General features: G+C 37.8%; 2 protein-coding genes across 3 annotated transcripts; one reads left to right on the plus strand and one right to left on the minus strand.

Annotated features, from left to right (window-relative positions):
• Positions 1–1,441: 1,441 nt before the first annotated feature.
• On the plus strand, positions 1,442–5,748 carry il22ra2 (interleukin 22 receptor, alpha 2). The gene is made up of 6 exons (XM_039672901.2): positions 1,442–1,523; positions 1,700–1,832; positions 1,947–2,125; positions 2,310–2,476; positions 3,877–4,046; positions 4,438–5,748. Exons 1-5 carry the CDS (start codon positions 1,442–1,444, stop codon positions 4,024–4,026), a joined length of 711 nt encoding a protein of 236 aa, XP_039528835.1. The 3' UTR covers positions 4,027–4,046; positions 4,438–5,748.
• Positions 5,449–25,818, minus strand: map3k21 (mitogen-activated protein kinase kinase kinase 21). 2 transcript variants are annotated; one of them, XM_039672914.2, is made up of 11 exons: positions 24,148–25,818; positions 17,189–17,369; positions 15,017–15,165; positions 14,447–14,622; positions 12,961–13,201; positions 12,658–12,780; positions 12,220–12,324; positions 11,538–11,688; positions 11,285–11,379; positions 9,045–9,737; positions 5,449–8,055 (listed from the first exon to the last, which is right to left on the minus strand). In XM_039672914.2, the coding sequence occupies exons 1-11, from the start codon at positions 24,908–24,910 to the stop codon at positions 7,682–7,684; spliced, it is 3,051 nt and encodes a 1,016-aa protein (XP_039528848.2). In that variant the 5' UTR covers positions 24,911–25,818; the 3' UTR covers positions 5,449–7,681. The 2 variants fall into 2 exon arrangements, with proteins under 2 accessions (XP_039528848.2, XP_039528849.2); XM_039672915.2 differs by lacking the exon at positions 12,220–12,324.
• Positions 25,819–26,181: the final 363 nt, after the last annotated feature.

Consider the following 26,181-nt stretch of genomic DNA (forward strand, 5'->3'; position numbering starts at 1 on the left):
CCATTACAAATAGGAAAAAGAGGCTCCAATTTGCAAGAGCTCATCAAAATTTGACAGTTGAAGACTGGAAAAAGAGTCAGAATTTGGCATGAACAGAATGAGAACATGGATCCATCATGCCTTGTTACCACTGTGCAGGCTGGTGGTGGTGGTGTAATGGTGTGAGGGATGTTTTCTTGGCACACTTTAGGCCCCATAGTGCCAATTGGGCATCATTTAAATGCCACGGATGCATACCTGAGTATGGGTTAGGGTTAGGGGTTAGGATCTCAACCCAATAGAGCATCTTTGGGATGTGGTGGAACGGGAACTTCAAGCCCTAGATGTGCATCCCAAAAATCTCCATCAACTGCAAGGTGCTATCCTATCAATATGGGCCAACATTTCTAAAGAATGCTTTCAGCACCTTGTTGAATCAATGCCACGTAGAGTTAAGGCAGTTCTGAAGGGGGTCAAACACAAGTATCACATTTAATAGTAAAAAAAAAATAGTATCACATTGTTCCTAATTTACATTTAAAGTTGATATTTTAAATGGACTATATTTCAACTTTATCTTAACAAATTCGCTTATAAGTATAAACTATAACATTTACATTTCATTGAAATCAACATACATGGAATTGCATACCAATTTATGTATAATTCTCCACTTCCAAACTGTCAGATGTCAGTGGAAATAGCCTACATAAATACCCTCCATTGCAAAATGGCAAAATGTCAAATGTGTCACTTAGCTGGAAATACGTGACACTGTTCGTCAAATCAGACATGCAAATGCCCTTTTAACAATAAAAGTGAAGTGAAAAAAACAAAGGCTGGGGAACAAAGTGAAAGGTCAGGGTCTTATAGTCTTACAAGCAGGTAGACACATTTCAAACCATACATGAAAGAGGAAATGTGGTTTCACTATTTCCAAAATTCGTGTAGGTATCAGCTGATCTTGCCTTGGTATCTGATCTTATTAAATTTATAGTACATGTATTTCCCTTCCTGTTAAGAGCGATACTGTGAGCAGGAGAGAAAGCAGCAGTGCTGTGATGAACAGATGAGCATCAACCAGTTAACTCATGCTTTCTGTATGACTTTAATACGACTTCAGCTTGATATCCACATCCTTACATAAGGAACTATTTAAAATGAAATGAAATTGTTATTATTTTTTTTCCAATACAATAGTTTTATGAGTGTATTGTTGTGGTTTTGGATCATCATAAAACAAATTTGATCAATGAACTACTCTCATCATGATATTTAACATCTAATATTGAATATAATTTACAAAAGGTATTCATTTATTTTACATATTGACGTATTTAGATATCATTAATGCAAGAAAATGATACACTGTACCGGGTGACCTTGTAAATGTCACGTGCTAAGAGGAAAAGAGAAAATAGGAAGTGGAGAGGTTTAAAGGTCTCAGAGATGAACAGCCAACATGCCTTTCATCATGTATGCCCTGACTGGACCTCAATGGCTGGACCTTGTTTTAGCGATGTCCCTTCTCTGTTGGGCAGACTGTAAGTTCAATAGCTTGTTTCTTGCACTGTAATTGAGCGTTTTTAATATTATCTGCAAACTTTTTATACAAACAATTCTTTGGCTTCAAATCAAGCTTGGTATAAAGTAAGTCTTTGACAGCTTGCATGAAAACAATGAACCATCCATGTGAAGTTTCACCTTTACTGTCTTTAAGGTAGCCCTTCTCAGCAGGATGATATGGCTCCCCTCGAAGTACAATTCCATTCTTTGGACTTCAGAAATGTCTTGCGCTGGAAACATCCAAACAAAGCTGCCAAAAACCTGAAATATTTTGTTCAGTATAAAATGTAAGTGCACAACTTTCTTGTCAAAAATCGTAGCTCATGTTTAAATGGTATGATGAATCCTCACATTTTTATTGCAATGGAACTTTTCAAATTGGTGACCTCTTTTGATTTTAGATACGGAGACAAGGAGTGGACTAATTCTGATCACTGTCAAGGAATCCACAAGCTGGAGTGTGACCTGAGCCAGGCGACATCAGATCCCAGAGAATGGTACTATGCCCGGGTCCGTTCCCTCTCCCCCGAGGGCAACTCATCATGGGTCCTTAGCCACAGGTTTTACCCTCAGTGGGAAAGTGAGTATGCTACATTGTTTTATACATTGTCTATATCTGAAATGAAATGATCTTCCATATACATGTGATATGGTTGATTTTGGTATAGAGGTGCCAAATGAAGATTACACTATTTGTGATGGCAATGGCCTAACATAATTTTTTCAGTGGAAGTCCTTACCTAATAACTTTCTCTAAATTACAGCCAGATTCAGCCCACCCCAGATAAAGACGACTGTGACAGGACAGACCATTACAGTTCAGATCCGACCTCCGAGGACACCACTGCGAGGACAGAAGGGCAGAATACGAGTGACAAAACTGCAGAAACTGATTTTCAGAATATATTTAATGCGCGATGGCATTGAAGAGGTAAGAAATTATAGATTTAAACACATAGTTGTTTGGGGGGTTGGGTGATGCCCTTCATAAGTCATTAGGGACCCTCCATAAGAATTTATTTTTGGATTTTGGGGTGTCCCCGACAAATATATTTTAACATTAAACTTATCTGAATAAATCAGCCGTTTGAATGAATCGTTTAAATGAATGACTCAATGACTCGCTCATTAAGACGGCCGCCTGCTGCCTCCTACTGGCAGTTTAGTTTCAAAGTATCATTCTTTTCAACGCTCCTTATTTGTAAAAATATTTTAAACAATCTCAAAATCTCATTTAATACAGTTATCATTTTTCAATGTAAATTATTTCATTTGATTGGTAAAAGCCGGCTAGGCCCTCTTATTATTTTAATTGAATGTAGCCTGTTAATAAAATGTAGGAATTTGAAATGAAATTTAGAGCATATATTAAATAAAATTAGGGGGAAAATGGCCTTTATAAAAGTTACAAAAATTATTCAGATAAGAGTGTTTTCAAAAATGAAACATTGACAATTTAAGTTTAAAGGGAGTAAAGCCTCTGTTTTATAAAGGAAATGTAATTTTGCCAAAAGAAGTCATGTAGTGTGAACTTTTAATTTTAATTAATTTTAATTTTAAATCGGCCTACTTCAGTGTGATCCGTTACTTAATATTATCATAATATTCATATTATCATGCTTAATTGAATAATTGTGTGATGTGATGATCAGATCCAGATATCTAAATCAAAGAATATGGTTGGTGGGTGGATTATTATTTATTTTTAACAGATTTGAGTGACTCAAAGTGCACCAGATTAATGAATTTATCTTTAAAATGTACAAAATATTGGTCTATATCATTTTGCTTACAGTAGGCTACATAGTGTAGCAAGGTAGTCTTCAGAATTTTTCATCATTTTATAATTGTATACTTTTTAGGGGGCCCCCAAGAGTCATAAGGCATTTTGAACCCTAGAGAGAACTATGAGATCAATGATCTAGTAGAGATCTATATGACCATGATGGTCATATAAAGTGAAGGAGCACTATAAAGTTTATAAACATATCACACAGTCTAGAGTGGTGTTGTTCAGATTATATACACAACTTAAGTTCAATAAAACAACAGAAACAACTATGTAATATTCTGAGAGAGCAAATGATATAGGAGTTAGCTGCTTTTTTTCTTTCTTTCTTTTTTTACAATTTGTAACATTGAAGCAACAAAATCTGCATAGGAAGATTAACATGTGCTGAGCAAATTGTGCTTCATTTTGCCCATTTCCAACCCGGAAATGTTCTTGCAGTCAGCTCGGTTATTATAATTTTGAATAATTATTTTGAATGACTTCAAAACTCCTCAAATGCAGCATGCTAAACATTCACAAAAATCATCTTTCCCAAACAGGAAGTTCATGAAACAGACAGTTGCTCCAAGGAGCTTGTGATTGAGTCGCTACGTCCGAAAACCACCTACTGTCTTCAGGCTCTGTCCGTTACTCCTCGCTCAGGCCGTAAAAGCTCCCGGAGTTCCAGCACCTGCGTCAACACTCATTGAGGGTTTAGTGTCTCCCACAGGTAAGCCTTACGTAACATGTGATATGGTTTCTTTATTAAGGGGAACACCTGAGATAAATGACGGTGTCCATGACAAGTTTCCGCCTTTGTACTTTCTCCAAGTTGCCTTTAGGGCATTGATGGTTGTTAGACAAAAAGACGACAAAGTGAGCACAGACACGCTATTTGTTATTTGAGACAGAGATTGCACCCTTGAGACCCTCAGATCAAGTTCCAACCACCTTAGGATAAATTAGAGTGATTGTCTGTCTACTTTCCTGAGAGTATCAATCTTGAGAATTTTGAGTGCTCTTCTGCCACTACAAGATGCACTATAGTATTTTTTGAAGCAATTTTTATTCATATTATTTCCAGTTTCGATTATTACATTTTTTGTTTTATCTGCCTGCAGGGTGAGGCTGCTTCTGGACCTTTTGTTCAACGTGAAAATTACACACATGCACACTACATAGTGGGATGTCTGCAAATGTTCACCAAGGTCATGTTTACTATAAGACAGACTTTAAGCCTGGCCTAGCCTTTTGGTATCATTAAAGCTGAAGTGTGTAATTTCTGTTCCACTAGCACAAAGGCAATGTCAAAAATAATGATTGTTTGCAAACGGGTTTTCTGAACACTCATCATTTATTGGCTGGACATACGGATAGTTCCACCCCCAAATCACACCATGGATTGAGCAACAGCAGTGTGGAAGGTGTGTCCCGTACACACTTCAGCTTTAAGGCTATGAATTAAAGGGATTCACATTTAAATTAAATTTTGGTATGTTTTAACTTACCTCAAAGGCATCCAAGATGTAGGTGTCTTTGCTTCCACAGTAGTTTCAACTCGTAAATGTAAGTACACATGGCCTAAGACACGAAACGAGTGGTTTGTGTGAGAAAACAAACAGTATTTATAAAATTTTTACCTCTTGTAACCACAGCCACAAAGCGCCCACACCCTCAGATCACTTAGACGTGGCTGTGGTTACAAGAGGTAAAAACGATATAAATACTGTTCGTTTTCTCACACAAACCGCTCGTTTCGTGCCTTAGGCGATCAATGTGTCTTTACATTTACGAGTCATTAAATCATGTTTAATTTGGACTTCTCTGTGCATGCTCTTTGAGGTGGTGACCATAGACCTGCATTATATGACTGACAGACAAGAACGCTTTGACCTAAAAATATCAAAATCAGACACCTACATCTTGGATGGCCTTGAGGTAGGCTAAAACATACCAAAAATTAATTTCAAAGTGAACTATCCCTTTAATAGTCATGTTTAGGGCTGAGCAACGAAACACCAGACAGAAGTAGTTGAACATGATACACAATGATGGAATACAACAAATAAATGTTTACAGCACATGACAGAAAATAAAATGTAAAGAAATGATGAAAGAGAAACAATGCCTAATGTTGTATAAAGGTTTTATTGGTCTCATGTGTAAAGTAAAATAGTAGAATTTGATATAAATGAGATGATTCTGGGCTCAGCCCTTTCATTGAGCCCTCCTGGAGCAAATAACCAGTCCGCATTTAGAACTGAACAGCTTTTAACATTAAATTGGTCACATGGGTAAAACATTAGATAAAAACAGAGCTCAGTACAACATAGACTGTGCAGACACTAAAAAGCAAACCCAGTAAAACTATTTGCAGTGCATGTGAACCATGTAACAATCTCTCAAAGTCATTTTACAATCCAAGACTTCAACTTTGGTGAAAAATGAATATTCTGTTGCTCCAAACTCTTTTACACATCTGTGTCCTTCATGATTGGGAATCAGTCCAAATGAAACTGCTTTAAAAGTTTGATCTCTGCAGTTCTCCGATAAGAGGAGAAACGATTGTGCTTAGACAATAACACCAAATGAATTCCTCAAAAACGGGCATCATATTATTGTTACTTCATCATAAAAGTAATGTTCATTGTAAGACATAAAAAAGAGGCACCACAATGTCTCTTGAGTCCTTTGTTCTTATAAATCTTAATGTGCAGTTGTATAAAGAAAGCAGAAAACAGTTGTATAATCTAAACTAGTAGTAATCATTACGTCTTTATATATAATAACAGCATAAATGATTGAAAAACAATCATCATCACATGACTCGAAACTTCCAGTGCTACACAACATATTTTGTTCTTCCACATAATGGAATATATTTTAAACTGGAATCATTGTGAAACCCTGTGATCATTTATGAACAAACAGCACATTTCATCTGAATATAATTACTGTAAATACAGTAAATAATTCTAGTTCACACTACAAGGAAAAGCTTTTCAATACTGTATGGAAGTTGTTTCTCAAACACATCTTTTCCAACAAACTAAGGATTTTAGTACTCTTTAATGTGACAGGCTATAACCACTAAATGTTTCAATTTGTTCAATAGTGCATGTTCCAAGTCACAGTCTCCACATCTTGAAGATACAAAACAGTATTTGTACATGTCACACAGAGAGATCAGAAAAGCAAGATACTGAACTACTTAAGTCCACAGTAGGCAATGAACAAGTTAATAATTCAGTCTTCTACACAGGGTGATTGAGCAAACGGTCTAGCAGCTAGAGCACTGGGGTTTTGCGGCAGAAGTTTAAATCACTAAGATACAGTATAATGCTGAATTATATTTTAATAATAACTCTAACCTTTCTGTAAACCTACTGCAGCTTAAACTCAAAATCAAGCAACTCAGATGTTAACAGGTTTAAGTAGCATGCTGGTGCTTCAATGAATTTATTAGTGGATTTAAAGTATAATGTAATATTTTTTGAAAGTTTTTTTAAGGAAAGGAATGATCTGTAAATAAAAAGCAATAACAATTGACACCATCAATATAGTTCATTCATCACTATTTGCCAGTATAATGCAATGTTTATATATATAAATATATTTTTGCTATTTTTGATCAACCATACTGCCATAATTAGTTCTAAAAGACATAATTAGTTCAAATAAATTTGAATTAAAGCTAAAAAAAGGGGAGAGTATCCAATATAGCTTTAAGGGGAGAAAACAAATAATAGATTAGCAGAAATAAATTGATTATTGCAATGCTGACCACAGCATGCTTCAGGAATCAATTTCAAAAGGTCATTAAAAAGAAAACCTTTTTTTTAAAATATCATGTATTAGTAAAGGAAAAATAATGAGCTATGTATGGGAATTCTAAGCTGCTCAATGACAGCACTGTTTGAGCTAGTCTGTTAGTTTGGTCAATCGCATCTGCGATGATCTGTACAACTATTAATAATTTTACTATAAAAACACTGTGGGCCCTGTTTATGCCTTTCATATGACATTACATGATACAGAATCAAATGACAAAAACGTCTGAACACTAAAAAAAACAAAACGAAACAAACAGTTTCTAACCGATTCTGAGATTTTGTTCATGTGACTGCAATTCTACTGGAAGTTCAATGGAATGTTGATCATTCACTTCATATACGTCACTTCATATTAAATTACATATCAAAGTAAACAGCATATAAATAAAGGTTCTACAGAATATCTCCAGCAGCAATGGCTCAAATATTGGTCAAAGGCCATGATGTTAATCTTGGGAAAAACAAAACGACTAAATGTCACGTGGAACAGATTCAAGACGAAAGTAAGATTGTGTTCCAGATGCAGCTTATTTCAGGATAAAAACTCTTTCTCCAGTTCGAAGACAGATGGCCGACCTGGTGTGCTCTGTATTCGACAGAGGGGAACCGTGCTGTCTCGTTTTTGACCCTCTGTGTCCATGTCCAGTAAAGAGCAGCCCATTTTGACCTCTGAGGGGAGGACCATGTCCAAGTTTTGGGCACTCTTCTCCCCAGAGTAGTGCCCGAGTGAATAGCTCTTGTTGCGATTCTTTAGAAGACCCCAGGAGTGAGATTTGCTTCTTAGAGAAAGCGGTCTGGGTCTAGATACTGCTTCCTTCTCTTGAGCAGGCTCTCTGTCAGCCTTCTTTTTTGCGGTAGTGGTAGCGGAATCAGTTGGACTGGCCTGGCAGTTACTGCTGCCGTTAACTAAAGGAAAGAGAGCAACATGGTGAATAATAAGCAAATCTGTATCAGCTGGTATTCGATTTAATTTTATATTCTAATTTTCATCTGTTTTTACATTCAGATAAAATACAACCGAACCGATACAAAACCATTTTAAATGGTACAAGTGAAATACCTCACAATTTTATAATGTACAGCATGGAAATTTTATTTTAGATAACAATGTTATTAAATTAGTAGGGTTTTTATTAGATGCCAGCAATGGTAAAAATAGACGCATGCCTTCTAATATTTGATATTTTAAATCAGTATTGTATCAGTATCTGCCAATATCCAGTCATTTTACACACTTGTTTCATTTTTAAATGTAGACAAAACACAAGTTCTCTTGAGCAAACAAATACTGAATTAATAATCTAAAATATCCATTTTACATTCTGTAAATAATGTTGTGTGCGGTCTAAATTAACTTATAGCATTTAAAACAATTCATTTTATATTGATAACAAATTTTATAAGTTTCATTTTTTAATTATTTAGACAAAATAGAAAAGATATTAAGGGTTAGTTCACCCAAAAATGAAAATTAATTCATTAATTACTCACCCCCATGCTGTACCAACCCCGTAAGACCTTAGTTCATCTTCGGAACACGAATGAAGATATTTTTGGTTTGACAAAAAGTATTCTCGTCACTTGACAAACTTATAGTTGAGCCAATGTAGTCACATGGAATATTTAAACATTTTCTTCATTGACTTTCTGGGCCGTCAAGTGTCATTCCCTTAGGAGCCTATGTGGTAGTGATACAGCTCTCAAATTTAATCAAAAATATCTTCATTTGTGTTCCGAAGATGAACGAAGCTCTTACGGGGTTGGTAAAGCATGGGGGTGAGTAATTAATGACTTAATTTTAATTTTTGGGTGAACTAACCCTTTAAAATTGTCCTTTTATTGGTTATCAGAAATAATTCTAATATCGTGATCAACCCGTAAGAAATCTCACTCACTGGTCTGACACACAGCAGGACTGGACTTCTTTCTCCGAAGCCGAGAGCTAGATCCAGAAGCGAGATCTTGCGCAGGGGTTGAGGGGAGAACTTCACTAATGCCTGTATTCTGATGTGTCCTAGAATTGCTAGTTGGAGTCTCGTTCATTAGGTTGTGTACAGACCCCCCACAATCAGACTGCAGGAGACACTTGGTGGAGTTGCACTCAGAAATCGATGACATGGCGAGCAGGTTTATTGGCCCAGCGGTAACCTCGTCCTTGCGTGAACGGCCACCAGGGGGGCTGGTGCTGCGGCGGAAGCGAGTAGCCCGCTGAAATAGCCCCTCTCGTTTCTTCTTCTCCTCACGTGGCTCCGGTTCTTCATTGGTAGCACCCTTACAGACCTCTCGCAGGTCAAAGCCCAATGCGACAGATGCCAGGATGGAGGCACAGCCATAGAGAACAGAGTCTGTGCGGCGGCATGTGGTGCTGCGCTTCAGGCTGTTGGTGGGTGTGTGCTGAGGTGTGGTGCTGGTGGAACTTGTGGATGTCGTTGGATCGTCCTGGCTCTCACCTCCACCAGCCGGCCCCTGGCTCTCCCCCTGTTCATCTTTCCACAGAGGTAGATCGATATACACCTGGTTGGGGAACTTGAGTTGCTTTGGTTTGTTGTCAGATCCATCAGCAGAGCATACTTCATCTTTACTGGTTCCTGGGGGGAGACAAGTATAAATACAGATGTTAGGTTAGAGACTAGTTATGTCGTTTCATGTAGCTTCAAATGTGACTTTGCCAAAGCACACTTTGCTCCCTTTCCTCACCCGAAAACTGTGATTTAAGATGAAATCATTAGCCATATAGACCTTCTGCACCAGAGAAACGAGCGTGGAGCCATCTTTAAAATTTTGTCTTATAACTTGTTTTTGCGGTAGCTCTGTATATTTCTATGGCATCACTGTCAAAGAGTAATTAGCTGGCGAAGTGGATTTCCTTATTGTAGAGGTGACGAAAGGTATCATGAGGATTGTAATGTTTGAAGTGGATGTCATAACAAATGTCAGTAGACCAGGCAGATTTTAAAATGAGTGATTCATTCATAAATCCGTAAGATCTTACCATCATGCTGTGGAAATATAAAGCAGAAGATGGAACACAACAAGCACAACGCTGAAGGGGGGCGGGACTACATAAGGTCTATAGCCTCAATGTATGATTAGTTATGCTCTTCCCAATTCCCCCCTCTTTCTGGTTTCAAGGAAACTTAGGAAAATCATCTCGGTCATACTCTTGCTAAAATAAATTCGATGCGTATCTGTGCTCCTTTCAATCTTGTCCAATTTAAAGCTGTTGACAGAATTCATTCCACCAAAACCAAATTTAAGAAACTTTCTTTAACAGAAGATGACAGTTGCTATACATTCTCACTATCCCCAGACGATCAGATTCATACATTTTTACACGTCCTAAATTGTATTCATTTTGGTCATATTTTTTTGATACACTGTCAAAGGCCCTTATATTTCTCTTTGCATTTATCTTATTATTGCTAGCCAGAAGCCAAATATTGCTACTTTGGATATTTTATGCCTAAAAATTGATATCTTTTAAATATATCATGGTTTCAACTTTCTACAAAGTAGCACGATTGTTTTCAACATTGATAATTATAAGAAATGTTTCTTGAGCGCCAATATGAGTTCTGAAGGATGGCTAGTAATGGCAGTAATGTATGCTGAAAATTCATGTCATTTATTCACAGGAATAAATTACATTTCAAAACACATAATACATAATGTATTTTTGATAACCTTGATAAAAGATGCTATAAGAATGCAGCAATTTGAACAAGCAATTTGATAACAAATAAAACTTTAGATTCTGAACTGTGCATTCAGTGATTAATGTCATGTCAAGAAGGTGGTTTCAGGGATATAAATGATACTCCACTTTTTTGGAAATAGGCTCATTTTACAACTCCCTCAGATTTACACAGTTAAGTTTTACAATTTTCGATCCCATTCAGCCGATTTTCTGATATTTAGAAGAATATCAGTAACCAGACAGTTTCTGGTCCCATTGACTTCCATATTATGAAGTCAATAGGGTAAACCAGTAAAACCCAATTGTTTAACTCTGGGGGAGTTGTAAAATGAGCCTATTTCCAAAAAAAAGTGGAGTATCCCTTTAAATATACAACAAAGAGCGATGAAAACCGAGTACATGGAAAAAGTAAATGGGAGATGAGCTTTCTTTACATACCCTGCTCTGCAAATAATGCAGCCAATGGAACAGATTTCTGGGATTTCATAAGACTAGTGGACCAGGGACTGCTTCCATCTGAGAGAGGTCGAACTCTGAAGACAAAATGACAGTGGCAACCACAATTAATAATTAAACTAAAGCAACTACATGTATTTTTTGAATAATTAAAATGTAACATATGGTGCTTAAAGATAATATTTTTGTCTAGGCTTTAAGAAAAGGAACACACAAAAATAAACACTGTTCCAACCTTTCAGCACAATTTCCCCTTTCCTTCGTCTGCACAGAGCTTGGCCCCCACGTGCGGCCCTTCTTCTTGAACCCTTTCTTAACATCTTCAAACTCCTCAGGTTTGAAATTGGTGCTTCGACCCCATGTTCTGTTGCTCTCGTCCAGGGTCACTAGAAATGAAGACACATAGAATTTGAAACAGAATTGCTAATACCAATGGAAATGTTCTTAAACTGACAGTCCCAATATCTACCACACCACATACTGAGATCCAATCTATTAGTCCTTCACAGCAGAACAGAAACAGCGTTTTTAGAAATTAAGGCAACCTTCACCCACCCAGCAAAACAAGTGTTAAATCATTGCAATCATTCTCAAAAACAGTTAATGGAGCTTCAGGAAGAACATTATGAGAACATTTGCTTTAAATCTTTTTGGATTTTATTCACTGAAAAGAGTTATTGATGCAATCATCAGATCAAGTTTGGCAGCACCAGCTCAAGGTCTACAATAATGTCCTTGATTCCCAAAGCAAATCATTATTACAGACAATTAAAACTTCATCAAGCAATGCGTTAAGACAACCTAAAGGCATCAAAACAAAAAGAGATGTTGTGAAGTAAGAGCCATAGTGATCAGCAATCACACCAACACACAGTTAGATGGGACGGCTTTGTCTCACAGGACCACAGTGTCCTTGCCTTTCTTCCTAAATCCGCTAGGAGGTTTACACTCGCTTGTGATATCCACATCCTGGTGATACACAAACATACTGCCCCTTCGGCTAGTCTCACCTGGGTGGCTCACTGATGGGAAAAAAATAAGTTTTAAGTGTGTGACAAACACAGGATTCAGCAACCACTGGCAATGACCTGGATGCCATTTTTTGTCACACTGAGCTACTCACAAATGGATTAACTAGTGTGACTGCCCTTGGTATGTTTTTACTGTATTGAAACTGGCAAAACATTTCAACAGGAATGCTATGGGCCAATCCTGATATTAGCTAATTACAATGGAATGGCAAGACAATGGGTCTGTTTGAATTTCATATCTTGTTTGAGTACTTTAAGATAATTTCTAATAATTGAAAGATAAATGTAATGTAAAATAACAATGTGGCAGATGCTGGCACTTACACTGAATGGCTCGGAGGCGAGGGATCAGTGTAGGGCTGCTGGGAGGGCTGGAGTTAGTGCTATTGAGGCTTCTCCTCTTGTCCATAGTTGGAGAGGCCTGAACTGTGATTTTATGCTGAAAATCTGATGAACAAATAAGGTTACCCACCAGTAAAATTTACTAAAACACTACTACATTTTACAATAACATTTTCAACATCAACCATCTTTAAAACTCTAATACTACAAGAAAAAAAATTATTGTGACATTATTAATGTGACAACAAATTAAAATGTAAACTAATAAGATAATGCGGCTCTAACCTGAGGGTAAGCTGATGCGGTTGCCATCTTTGAGCTTGAGGCGGCTACGTTTGAACTTGCCCTTCCGTTTCTTAACATTGGGCTTGTCCTTGTTTAGTTGGAATATGAGGATGTTGAGTTCACGCTCAAGCACGTTAATTTCCCGTTCGGCCAGCTGCTGTTCTCTCCTCTTCAACAGCTCTTCGTGAGACTTCTGTTGAAGGGCTGCTCGCGTCAGTTCCTCCTCACGAGAACGAAGCTCCTGTTGGCGTCAAGAACATTTGTGATCAAACACATTTTGCAAAGGAATCCATCATTGGAGTTTATCTGAAAACTACATTATGGTGAGTGAATGATGCCAGAATACCATTTTTGGATAAACTATTGCCAAACAATGACCAAATAAATATAAATATTTGTATATACTGAATTACTGCCTAAGGAAGCAAATTCGGATAGTTCTCATGCTTATGAAACAACTCTTTGTCTATGAGCAAAAAAGACATCATTGGTATGAATGGCACTTTCACTTCCTTTGGCCTTGGAGAACAGAGCTCAGATTCCTCTCTGCCTTGAACTGCTCATTTCAGATCAGCCTTTTGTTCTTGTTTTTTTCCCTTTGAGCACCATAAACGCAACAATAATACTAGACCTGTGAGTAAGTCATCCACAAAACAGCAGCACCATTTATAAGCTAGTAAATAAAAACTCAAATTTCTAATGTTCCCTTTCTCTAATTTTCACTTCTGCTCTGGCCTACAATTTAATCTTAATACTGTGAATATGGTGAAGGAAATCCTGCCTTTTGGTTAAAAGAATAAATTTTCTTTGTGATAGAGTTAGTTTACTCATTCTCTATATCTATTGAACAGAATAATCCTCATGTATAAAACTTGCAGAGAGAATTGTTAAGCATTAATCAAAACCGTTTTCCGCCCACATGGAGTAAAGCCGTTTGGCCTAATCTCTTATGAATAAGTTCTGTAAGAAGCTTTGGGGCACTCTGCCAAGAAACACACTTGGGCAGATGATGTAGACAATTAATTAATGAATTAACAATTTGTTTATTTACAATCGAGTAAAAGTTCACTTGGTGCATCACTTAACAAGGAAGATATTTATGTGACAGGACTGTTCCTAAATGAGTGGAAAAATCCACTGATCAAGAATGACTTGCACATGAAACACAATGTCAGGATTTCTACATGAAGTTTTAGCTGACTTGCAGGAAAAGGCAACCAATGGCAAACCCTTTCCAACATAACAAGCTGCTAGGATCGGAAGCAGCTTATCATATTAACTTCATTGAACACTTAAGGCCATTTCATTGCTAACGGCTAGCTTTGTTAAGAGGATCAGCAACACCAAATACAGCTAACCTAATAAAATCTGAACCATATTTGATAAGAAAACAATATAGGCCCACTGTCTCATAACAAATCATGTAAAAACTATATGTAAAACAAGCTCAGAAAGGAAAAAGAGTCAAAATCTTTTATCAACAGACCTTTTCTTTAGTGCGTAGCTCATCAAACATTTCCTGGATCTCCACTCGCCAGTCCTCCTGCATTGAATGGAAGGAGTCCTGTGGCATGGTGGCCATCACAGCTTCTTCTATGGCAGTCAGCTGCTCCAAAATGGAAGCAAAAGACGGACGGATATGGGGATCCTGCTCCCAGCATTCTATGAACAAAAAAATATGTTGGAACTCTTGCAGGTTATTACAATGACCACACGTTTTAATTAATTGCAGATTGCAGTGGGACTGGTTTATACTCACACCCCATTCATATACCATTCATTTCAATGAGTTTAAAGCATAAAGTTAACATAGTTTTATCATCAATACACATAATCTGTGATTGCCTTTTTGAAAGACATTTCCAGATGTGCAGTCTACCTAGTGACAGCACTAGGAATGCCCATGAGCAACTTGAGGTATGGAGACAAGCCACATGCAGCGACAAAGTGTGAATGGGGCATCAGTGCCTAAATGTCAAATATCTCATGGAATGTTGATAACATATAGTGATGGGATAAACAATGAGTAATATTAGTGAACCACTAGCAGACCTACCCTCCATGAGCTTGGCAAAAGGCTCGGGGCAGGTAGATGGAATGGGAAGGGTTAATTTGTTGACAGCAACTCCATAGGCAACTGCCAAGCCGTCAATGCCACGGTAAGGAACCTCTCCAGTCAGTAATTCCCAGAGGAGGACTCCATAACTGGACAGAAAACAGAACACAGGGAAGAGTCAGTGTGGAATGAGTTGGTAATAATCACACCAATTGGACCTAAAGTACTCATAATATTAACCAGCTAGGAAACTTTGGGGCCCTCTGTACTTTTTCCCAAATCAAGTTGTAAACTGATTGCACTTTTAAATTATTAAATTACATGTGTATACATAAAGCATCTCAGAGGCAAATTCTTAATGGAAACATTGTATGATCGCTAAATAACATTACTTCTCTTCTTAACCACAAAGAAAGGAAAAGACAATATTCTAGCAATGTTAGGAAATAAAGAAGGTAGAAGTGAAATCAATCAAAATGTGTCTGAGCAAGTGGCATGAGAAAAAAATAAAAAAGACGAGACATTTAGCTTTCACAAACAAGGTAAAAGGGCAATTGGAACACCACCAAATGCTGTACTGATCGAAACTGACCCAAAGATTCTGTGAACCTAAAACTAAATCAAACACTAGGCATTACATTTAAGCTTTGTTTTAAAACTTAGGCCCTGTTTGCACCTGGCATTATGATGCGTTTTGGTCAACCAGATCACAAACGGGATCTAAAACGTTTAGAGCTTTTCTACCTTTGACCACATCCAGAGATAGTCGAAAATGCACTTGTGTGTTTGAATGTGTTCTAACAGTCATAAAAGACCACCTACTCTCTGCCTACTAACTTAATGCGTAAATATTATGGGAAGAGCGCTAGCCAGAGTGGATTTAACTTTGCTGGCTAAAGATCCAAGTTTGGTTTGAAGACAAAATCATGTACCAAGCACATGTTCTCTCACCATTCCGGATTTCTAACACACATCCACAGCTTCCATTGTTGTGGCTAACAGAGCAGAATCGAAAGCTGATGCTCCTTGTATGTTTTTCTGTCTCCGTCTGTGTTCATATGTCAGATACATCATGTTTTTAAACCGGTGTGTCTCCCTCATCTAATTGTGATCCGATCGACCAAAATAAATCTTAATACCAGGTGTAAACAGGGCCCCAGTCAGCTACCTTGCAGTGCAGTTTATCGCCTACAAATACAGCAGCAACCAAACTGAAATTGATTCTCTTAAACAAGGACAATCAGGAGAATTAGGCCAATTTTAGCCCCGAATCTCCCCTTCCGACAATCTTAAGGATGCTCTAATTATCGTAAAATAATCTGATCAGACATTCCTGCTGTGTGTGGTGTGTTAAGACCGCTCTCGTCTGCTCGGAAGGACGTCGGGACTGCTCCGATCTCAAATTGGGGATATCCAACATGTTGTATTTTTTTGTCCCGATTTCTCCTCTCGTGTGGTGTACCCCGGGGACAAACGAGTACGCAGCCTGTGGACTGTGGCATGTAGCCAATCAGAAAGCGAGGTGACAATGCATTGGGGAAGCACCGGGAAACAAAATCAAAAGAGTCTCCACTTCTTTAAACATCACCTTTTCATTTGATAACGTTTTTTTTGGTTAAACACAAACTGCACTGATTGTTTACTCTTAAGTCATGTTTGATCTCGAGGGATTTTGCAAGATTTTCCGTCTGACCTGGGAATGCTTGGGAATCAAATCGGTTTGTGTGTGATGTATTGATTTTGAGACCAAAAACTGTTTTTGACTGTACGACCAAAACTGTTAGACCATGATTTTTTAATCACCGTGTGTAGGGTCTCTCAGGTTTGGAAAAATCGGCCAACAATTTTAAAATCGTCCCGTGTGAACCAGGCTTTAAATGACTGATTTGTAACACTTTGCAAGTTTTTAAGTTTGCAAGGTACAGTCACAACATACAGTACTAATGCATTACACATATCAGTCTGTAATTATATTGAACTATGTCGTATCCATGAACAATACGTTACACTAACTTAGAATTTGGCCAAAATGATGCGTTATACAAGTATAATTGTGCCTTTTGAAAAAGCTTAAAATGTTGCCCAAGCAATTGTGTCTAACCTCAAGAAACCAATTAACTTTAATAACAGGCTTTGATAAAACATTGTGATTAACTTAAAATAACAGCTTACCTCCAGACATCGCTCCCTTTAGAAAACAGAGAAGACTTGATGACCTCAGGAGCCATCCAGGAATAAGTGCCAGCAGCACTCATTTTGGTCGTTTTGTGCCACTCACGAGCAAGGCCAAAGTCAGTGATCTTCAGGATTTTTCGACCAATGTCATCATTCTCAATTTTTTCAAGTAATAAAACTAAAAAAAGAACAGAGACAGGAAAAATGTTTTAGATATTTGTACTAAATTACATATGAGTTAATAGTTGAATTAGACAAATTGAGCTATTTTAAAGTATGATGGGAATGTTTTCGAGTCTTTCGACACGTGAGCCTTAGCTTTTGAGCATTTATGTCAATGAATAACAATACAAGAATGCTAAGAGGGTAATCATATTTCCATGCTTTAATAATGAAGGGGAATCTTCAAGGACACAGGTCTACATTAAGAACTCAGAGAGTCATACAAGTCAGTCTAGTTTACAATACAGCCTCGTACCAAATGACAAATAACATGAGAATGTAGGCCAGCTGTCTTTGAAGTCCGGAACATCCCGAGGTCAGGAGTAGTATTTCTCACCGGTTCTGTCCTTGACAATATTCCAAATTGAGACCTTTATCAATATCAATATGTAATAAATAGGGAGGCCCTCAGTTGATAACTACATGACTGATTAATCTGACCATGACTCCTTTCCCATTATCATGACCTGAGGGGGTATAACTAAGTAGTGTTATTTGTGGACAAGTTTCATTAAATGCCTTAAACTTTCCCAGGCTTCTTCCAGCATACATTGGAGAGTACTGACCTTGACTACACTCCCAGTTTATGCAGTTGTTACAATTTAAGACATTAAGTATAACAGTAACATTTTCATTTGTTCAGTACAAGAGTAGTGCACTGAAAATCATCTTTATTTATTAAAGCAACAAGCCAGAGAAATCTAACTAGCAGTTCCAAAATGAGGATTTAGATCCTTTACAATTCAAAGGATTAGTTCACCCAAAAATGAAAATTACCCCATGATTTACTCCACCTCAAGGCATCCTCCTGGTGTACATGACATTCTTCTTTCAGACAAATACAATTGGGGGAGTTATATACTGGCTCTTCCAAGCTTTATAAATGGCAGGGAAAGGCTGTTTTTGTTTTGAAGTCCATCAAAGTGCATCCATCCATGATCAAAGTAATCCATGCGGCTCTTGTGGGTTAATAAAGGCCGTCTGAAGTGAAATGATGTGTTCGTGTAAAGAAAAAAAAAAGTCAATATTTAAAACTTTATCAACTAAAATAAATAACTTCTGGCAAATGGCCGTACGCACCAATTTAAGGCGGAAGAGAGACACTTGACCTTAACGCACATAATGACGAACACGGAAACACAGAGGACAGAGCAAATTAAAACACTAGTCACGAATTAGAAGTCTAAAACGACAATTTTAAAGAGGAATGTCCGAGGACCTTGAATGTGTTGCCCAGCCCTGTTTGTTTGAAATGCGAGAGGCGTCTTTAATTCCGCTACTCCTACATCCATTCCTAAGTCATACGTGCGTGACGGGTTACTCTTGTGGCAAAAGTTCATTTGAGTAGTATGGGTACAGTCGTCTGCCGAAGTTTTAAATATGGATATTTTTCTTACACTAACACATCGCTTCACTTCACTTCACTTCAGAAGGCCTGAGCCGTGTGAATTACTTTTATGATAGAAAGATGCACTTTGATGTACTTCAAAACAGAAAGAGACATTCACGACCATTATAAAGCTTGGAAGAGCCAGGAAATTGTTTACTAAAACTAATATTGTTAGTCTGAAAGAAGAATGTCATAGCTATACACCTAGGATAACTTGAGAATGAGTAAATAATGGGGTAATTTTCTATTTTGGGTGAATTTCCCTTTAATTTCTTTTCAACCCATAAACATGCTGGACACTGGGAATAAAAAGAACCACAATTTCACCTGTGAACTTTTACAAGTCTCTCTTTAAGATAAAAGGCTTGATTGTTAGCAAGGTCTCAGTTAAAATTGTGAACAAAACTTATAATTTTGGGACAAACATGAAGATTGGAATTCCATTTCGAACTGGTTTCACCTGTTTGATGCCTTCAGGTTAATCTCAGCTGTTGGGTTTCTAGCCCTTTAAGGTTTCCTTTCCATTAAGTAACAACACCAATCAACAGCTTAAATATAATGAAATAATAGACAATTCTACATACCCACAACCCATTATACAATCATTTTTAATATTGGACTCATCTTAGCAAACCAAAAAGCCAAGTTGGATATGAATGTGGTCTTATTACTAAAGAAAAATCCACTTTTCTGACAAAGATGTTCTGGTCAGATGTGAACCTGAAATATAAAATAAATGAACTTCTAAAGTAATAGTACTTTGCTACAGTCTAGCTCTCATTCATTCCCACTTTTGTAACATGTCTTTTCTTGGCTCAGATTTCTATGGTGTCCATTTTATGGAGCAGAAAATCACCTTTAGATCATGAGACAATAACCTGTTTGCCACGGTCCTCTGTCTCTCCAACAAGGCCATTGGGTCTCATTCACTGTTGAATTGTGCGTGGGCACATATCCACATACAAACGAGAAATCATGATTCACCAAAAACTTGTGTTCTAAAATGTATTCAACATTTACGAAGAAATACAGGAACTTAGACTGCGGGTCTGTATAAAAGTAGTTTGAACTGGTTTTGAGAATGACACACTTGGCATTGCTCGAGGATCTGGCGAGAGCGCTTCTGCAGAGAGTGGCATATGTTTGACGAGAGTGGCGAAAGGCTGTAAAGGAAAGGTTGCGCGGAAAGCCCTTATATGGAGATGGTTTGGACGCCGCCACTCGTTTATAATATTTCTAATTCCATAACATTAGAACGAGATTGAAAACAAATTTATGTGCAAATGAAGATGTTGTGAATTAGGTGGAGATTTGTCGTGAGAAATTCAGCTGTGCATGTACAAAATAATTTATGTAATTATTAGCGAGCAAGACCCATTATTCTCTACACTGTCAGTCAGAGTATGTGTGTGTGTGTATTTTGGAGAGCACACATGCTTGAGATTCCTTAACATTACACTTCATGTGCCTGAAATTGTGTGGCATAGTGCCGAGTTTCACAGGGATTCCTGGCAGCAGTTCTGCAATATTCTTTACCCCCAATCAGGGGAAGCTCCCCATCTTGGAGAGAAAACAGCAGCCATTGAGGAGATTAAAAATAATGAAAATAAGCCTTTCAGGCCCAGGAGTCGGGGCATTCTCGGGTAGGCAGTCACCTAGCAACCAGTGCTTGACCATTCCATTGTGCAAACTTATGTTAAGCTTTTGCCCCCTCGTTAGTGACATTCCTTTGAGTGAGGTATTAAAAGATTAGGGCACAAAAACATCATTTGACTCACTATTTGCTATATCTTAAAAGATAATCATTGATTAGATAAGCAAGACTGGGCACAACGCAAATCTTTTTTAATTTCTTATTTTTGAGGCCAAGAATTTGACTTTGCTATTTGTGCCTCCCTAAAAAGTACCCTCCACCTTTAACCCACTAAACAATGTACCGCCGCAACCTGAATGGGTAAGGAGTCCCCCTCAAAAAAACAGCCGAAAGGGTCTGGCTCATGATGGGTTGCTGTTCTGCACTGAGCAAACACGCGTTATTTTTTCAATTAAGGTCAGCAAGCTTCCAATGTTGTTTGTCACAATCCTGTGGAGAGATGAACAAACTGAGTTGCGTTAACAGTAGCACTGCCATGCTGAACGGGGGCAGGGTGCCACATTGCGTCTATTGTTGATAGTGGAATGCCGTCTATTTTATTGCTTTAGAAATACACTGTTAATTTAACAAATGGTGGAATGCTGATGAAAATGACAATAATGGCAATTTGTTTACAGAAAGAAATCATCTACACTAACGCTTAGAATGATTTTTTTTAGAAATAAATTTGTTCAGCATTAAATTGATCAAAAGGGACAGTAAAAACAACAATGCTGCAAAAAAATGTGAAATTTATATTTCAAATAAACGCTGTTCGCTTGAACTTTCCATTCATTAAAAAATACTGAAACAAAAAAAAAGAAACAGTTTTCAACATTTCAACATTGATTTCTGTCGGATCATGTGATGCTGAAAACTGGAGGAATGATGCTGAAAATACAGATTTGCCATCATAGGAATGAATTATATTTTAAAACATTACATTACAAATTAATAGTTATTTTATATGATATCTAACAATAATACTGTTTTAGTACTTCCTTAGTGAGCAAAAGAGACTTTTTAAAAAATTAATACTCCCAAACTTTTTAATGGTATAGATATGAAAAACAGCTTGCTAATAAATTAATGGAATGAAGAGAGCCGCTGAATGGATTTACATTATTATGGTACCCGCTGATCAAATCTCTGCAGCACAAAGACTGTATTTGAGTTACATATTTTTTTGTGAGGATTAATCAGAAAGATAAACTATTCTGTTTACAAGTTACTTAACTTCTGAAGGCAATATGAATTTGACAGACATGATCAGCTTTGGCAAAAGGCTGAAACAAATGCATAGTGATGTGTATCGTTTACCTTCTTAAATATTGTACTGTGATTTGTATATTGTACTGTGTTGTGTTTTGTGAAATGTGTAGCCTCCTATGGACAAGTGCTGTAAATTAGCTATAACACTAAAAAAAACAATGTTTTTGGTTTGTCCAATGCACTTGTTATGTCCATATCAAATAAATAAATAATAATAACTGAAATGTCTCTTTTAGGTATTTGCATACCTGAGGCAAGTGTAAGGGTCTTTCCCAACTTCATATATGACTGGGAAACATGATAGGACAATCACAGTGTGCCCTGCAGCTATGGTAATGTTTAGGGGGGGAAAAAAAAACACTTGCATGAAATAAACACTTGCCATAAACTTCTGTAACACGTGAAGCGCAAAAAACAACAACACTCCACCATTTCAAATGGTTTAATAATTGTCACTCCTCGGCAGTATTGAAACAATACAACAAAATAATACTCACCACCAGTGTATGTGACACATAGTTTATTATAACACCAATTATTTTATATCATCATCAAAAAAAAAAAACCAACAAAAAAAAAACATTTACATACAGACTTGGTGCCTCTTTGTGCAGACGTATTTTCAGACCAGAGTTTTCTGAACCTTGTTAGCAGATAGCCAGTTTCTCAATGACACCAGCTGTTCAAACTCTAACCTCTTAACTTCACAACCTGCCTGTGGTCACACATTCAGAAACCATCATTCCCACAGCTCCTTTGAAAGGTTTGGAGATAGCCAGTGTTTTTTTTACTTGTTGGCTGTGTAACTCAAGACTCTGCTGAAGCACATGACTTAAATCCACTGTTGAAATGCAGGTGCAGTTTTCAAACAGCCTGCTCTTCTTTAGTCGAGGACAATTGAGATGTGGAGAAAAAAATTGCAACCTTAAATACCTCTGGATGACTGTAGGGCTGCCAACATTTACAAATGTAATTTTATCTTAGTTTAGTATTTAAGAATTTTCACCCAGATGTACACATTGTGGTTTAACCACAGATTATTTAATGCTTGGTGCATTTTCGATTGAAGAAAGCAAAAAACAACATCTGCATTTATTCATTTGGTAGATGCTTTTATCCAGTAGGCTATTTCTTATAAATGAGAAATACAACAAAGGATTCACCTTAATGCCTACTATATTATATTTAATACACAAAGGCTTCTATTTTTGAATCATCAAATCTTAGCTGTTGTAAAAGGCTTCTGTCATCTGATTGATCCTTTATACATTTTTAGCAAGTAAAAGGCCTTTTAGTGTAGCCTAATTGTAAAATGTCCACCTTCAGGTGCCTTTTTGGGGTGAACTCTTTAATGATTTTTATAACATAAGAATAACTTTTATATTGTTAGTAATATATCAAGATGAACTGGACTGAACCAGCTTAGCTTTACTTGATTATCCATACATCATTGTTTTTTTTTATTTTATGTTAAAATGCAAGTATCAAATATAATACATAAGGATTTTAAGGAATGTTTATTAATACATATCTTACTCATTGTATTGTATTACATTATAGGTAATTATAAATACTGAGGTTCTTTGATCATAAAACATCATCTCACTAAGACATTTTATTGATATATTGACAACGGATATTTTAAATATTCTGTTACTGTTAGAATTATTTCATTGATTTACATTACAAACCATCATATTTCATATGGTTTGTTATTTCATCTATCCTTTTTTCAATGGTTCAACAACAACAACAACAAAAAAAATCACGTCAGGCTTTAAAGGATTAAGGATATGACAAATGCTGGCAATGTTTGAAACACTATCTAGAATAGTATAGGCAAGAACCGGAAGGAAAAGTATGCTTTCCATAAGAGTTTCGTTTTGTTTTTGTAAATTAAATATTGAAAGTTTTGCTGCCAATGTTGTACTCTGAGATAAACGAATGCTGAAGTTGCTATAAGGACTTGGAAGGACCCAGTGTCTTTAACATTAACTACAAAGGCTCAATTCAAATCTTAGGACATCCATCAATTTTATAGCTTTTCTTCTAGGGTTAGATTTCACTAGTTAGTGGCTTCCTTTGAGAAGCATATTGCTTTTAGCGAGAAGATACAGCACTTGTGGCTACATATATAGGAAACATTAAATACCTTTAGACTGGCAGGATATTCCATGATGACCTTTTAAAAGTTATTTCATGAGCACGTGGTGTTCTGTTCCCCTCCTTTCAGGTACAAACACAGGAATATATGGGAAAGGTTGAATGTGCTAATGATAAAGCTTTGTAAAGGAGGGTGGGGATTAATAATTAACGTGCTAATTGCGAAAGGAAATACCAATGTGACAACCAAGTGTGTGTTTCTACAGTAGAGCAAATACCAGTAATTCTTTGTCAAGACAAGGAGGAATTAATGAGTGTGTGTATCAATTATCTTACTGTTGCTGGACTTCAGGTCTCGATGAATAATGGGAACCACGGCCTCCTCGTGGAGATAATGCATGCCTCTGGCGATCTGGACGGCCCAGTTCACGAGGATATGAGGGGGGATCCTCCTGCTCGCCAAGGCGCGGTTCAGAGTGCCTCCTCGGGCATATTCCATGACAAGACACAGGTTGGGCTCGTCCAAACACACCCCCTCCAATTTGATAATGTTGGGATGTTGAAGCATCGAGAAAAGTTTGGCTTCTTGCTTAACACTGTCTGCAGTAGCTTTAATGTCCTCGTCGGGGTCCTGTCGAGCTGCCTTCACCGCGACCTCCTGGTCCTTCCAGGCCCCCCGGTAGACTTTGCCAAACCCTCCGACGCCGATGATTTCTTGTAGAACGAGTTCAGTAAAAGGTATCCGAACAGGGGCGGGCGGGTCATTCTCGCGAGCCCCGACCGCTCTGTAAATAGCTGGTTGGTAAGTAACATAATTAGATGGGAAGATGCCCACGCGACGCTTAATTTTTCCAGTCCACCAGCCTTCGTCTCCCGAGATGGCAGCGTCCTTCGACAGGACCTCCACCACGTCTCCTCGCCGCAGGCTGAGCTCGTCCTCCCCGCTGGCCTCGTAGTCAAACACCGCCGTCCAGAGCGAGCGGGGACACACGGGGGCAGAGTCAGCCCAAGCCCTCGAGTTGGAGGACTCCGTCCAGACATGGTCTTGGAGGCTCAGGCGCCCCTCACCGTTTGGGAAAACGGCCTGGGGAACATCCATGTCTCGGTGCCTGCAGGAGCACCATAGGGTGCCGTGATGTCAAATCAAAGTAAACTAGTCCAGTAACGTTAGTCGTATTCCCCAATGACACACACGCACACACCCACAAAAAGTTCCTAACAAACCCAGCCAGGTCACTTTATACCATTAACGGAGAGTGGGTCAGGTTAAGTCCGGCTTAATATAGTTTAAAAGACGCATTGCTTTGTTCCCACGTAAGCCAGCTAAACAATCTCGGAATGAGAAATGTCTCTGAAGCACGGACATCAGCTTTAGCCTAATTACTCGCTTCACAAACTTTTTTGTTTACATTATAGAGTAAAACTTACATTATCAGCCTGTCGATTCATGCGTCACCAAAAGCACAATACAAGTAAAACAACATACCTAACCATGAAAGTTGAAAGAGTGTTCAAGCCGTGAGGCTACAGGTGCAAAGTACCTGCTCATCCTAGACGAATGAATCGAGCTAAATATACACACGATTATTTCACTACCCAAGATAAGTTACTTATTAACTTGCGTGTCTACTTGTACAAAACCCCCTCGTAGCCATTCTCTGGCTGGTTAAAACACATTGGACGAGCAGGCTAAATAGCTGTGCTAACGAGTTAGCTTTATCTCTCCCTCTAACTCTCTCTCCGCAGTTCACGAACTAATAACCGCGGCTCCCAAAAATTCTTCCGTCGCCAAGTACAAGTCGCGAGCGCACCACAGTTTGTGTTTCCCGCAGCCAGGCTCCCGAGCACTTCAGTCGTCCGCCAGCTTTCCAAAAAGTTATAGCTTTTTCCCTCTCCTGTGGATCTAAAGACTTTTTCTGAGCTACGAAAACTTTGTTTAGTCAGTTTATGTGTGCATCGCCATCACTTCTCCGCTTCTCCAACTCGACTGACCCTAGAGGGAGGAGAGAAGCAAACGGTGGAAATCGATTGGTTACAGGAGGTCACGTGACACTATGCGTGAGCGAAGAACAAGTGGGAACTGCGAACCTTTCTCTTTTTTTCAATCTGCGATGTTATGTTACTTCTTCAAGGCACCTTCATGGTACTTAAAGATTTATAATGTACTAATTTATAATGTATAATGTAAACCAGTATGCTTTACCCTACAGTTTATAGGGCTACACCTGTAATGAGACACTTATCAGATAATTTAAATCGAGGAAATAAACAAACATGCATAAAATTCATATGAAATCCTTAAATACCATAGGCTATTGAGCTATAAAGATTAGGCTTATAACTAACTTTTATGTTATAATATTAATTCAC

This window comes from Pimephales promelas, chromosome 11, assembly GCF_988280905.1.
Source record: "Pimephales promelas chromosome 11, fPimPro1.hap1.1, whole genome shotgun sequence".
In the NCBI taxonomy this organism is placed as follows: domain Eukaryota; kingdom Metazoa; phylum Chordata; class Actinopteri; order Cypriniformes; family Leuciscidae; genus Pimephales; species Pimephales promelas.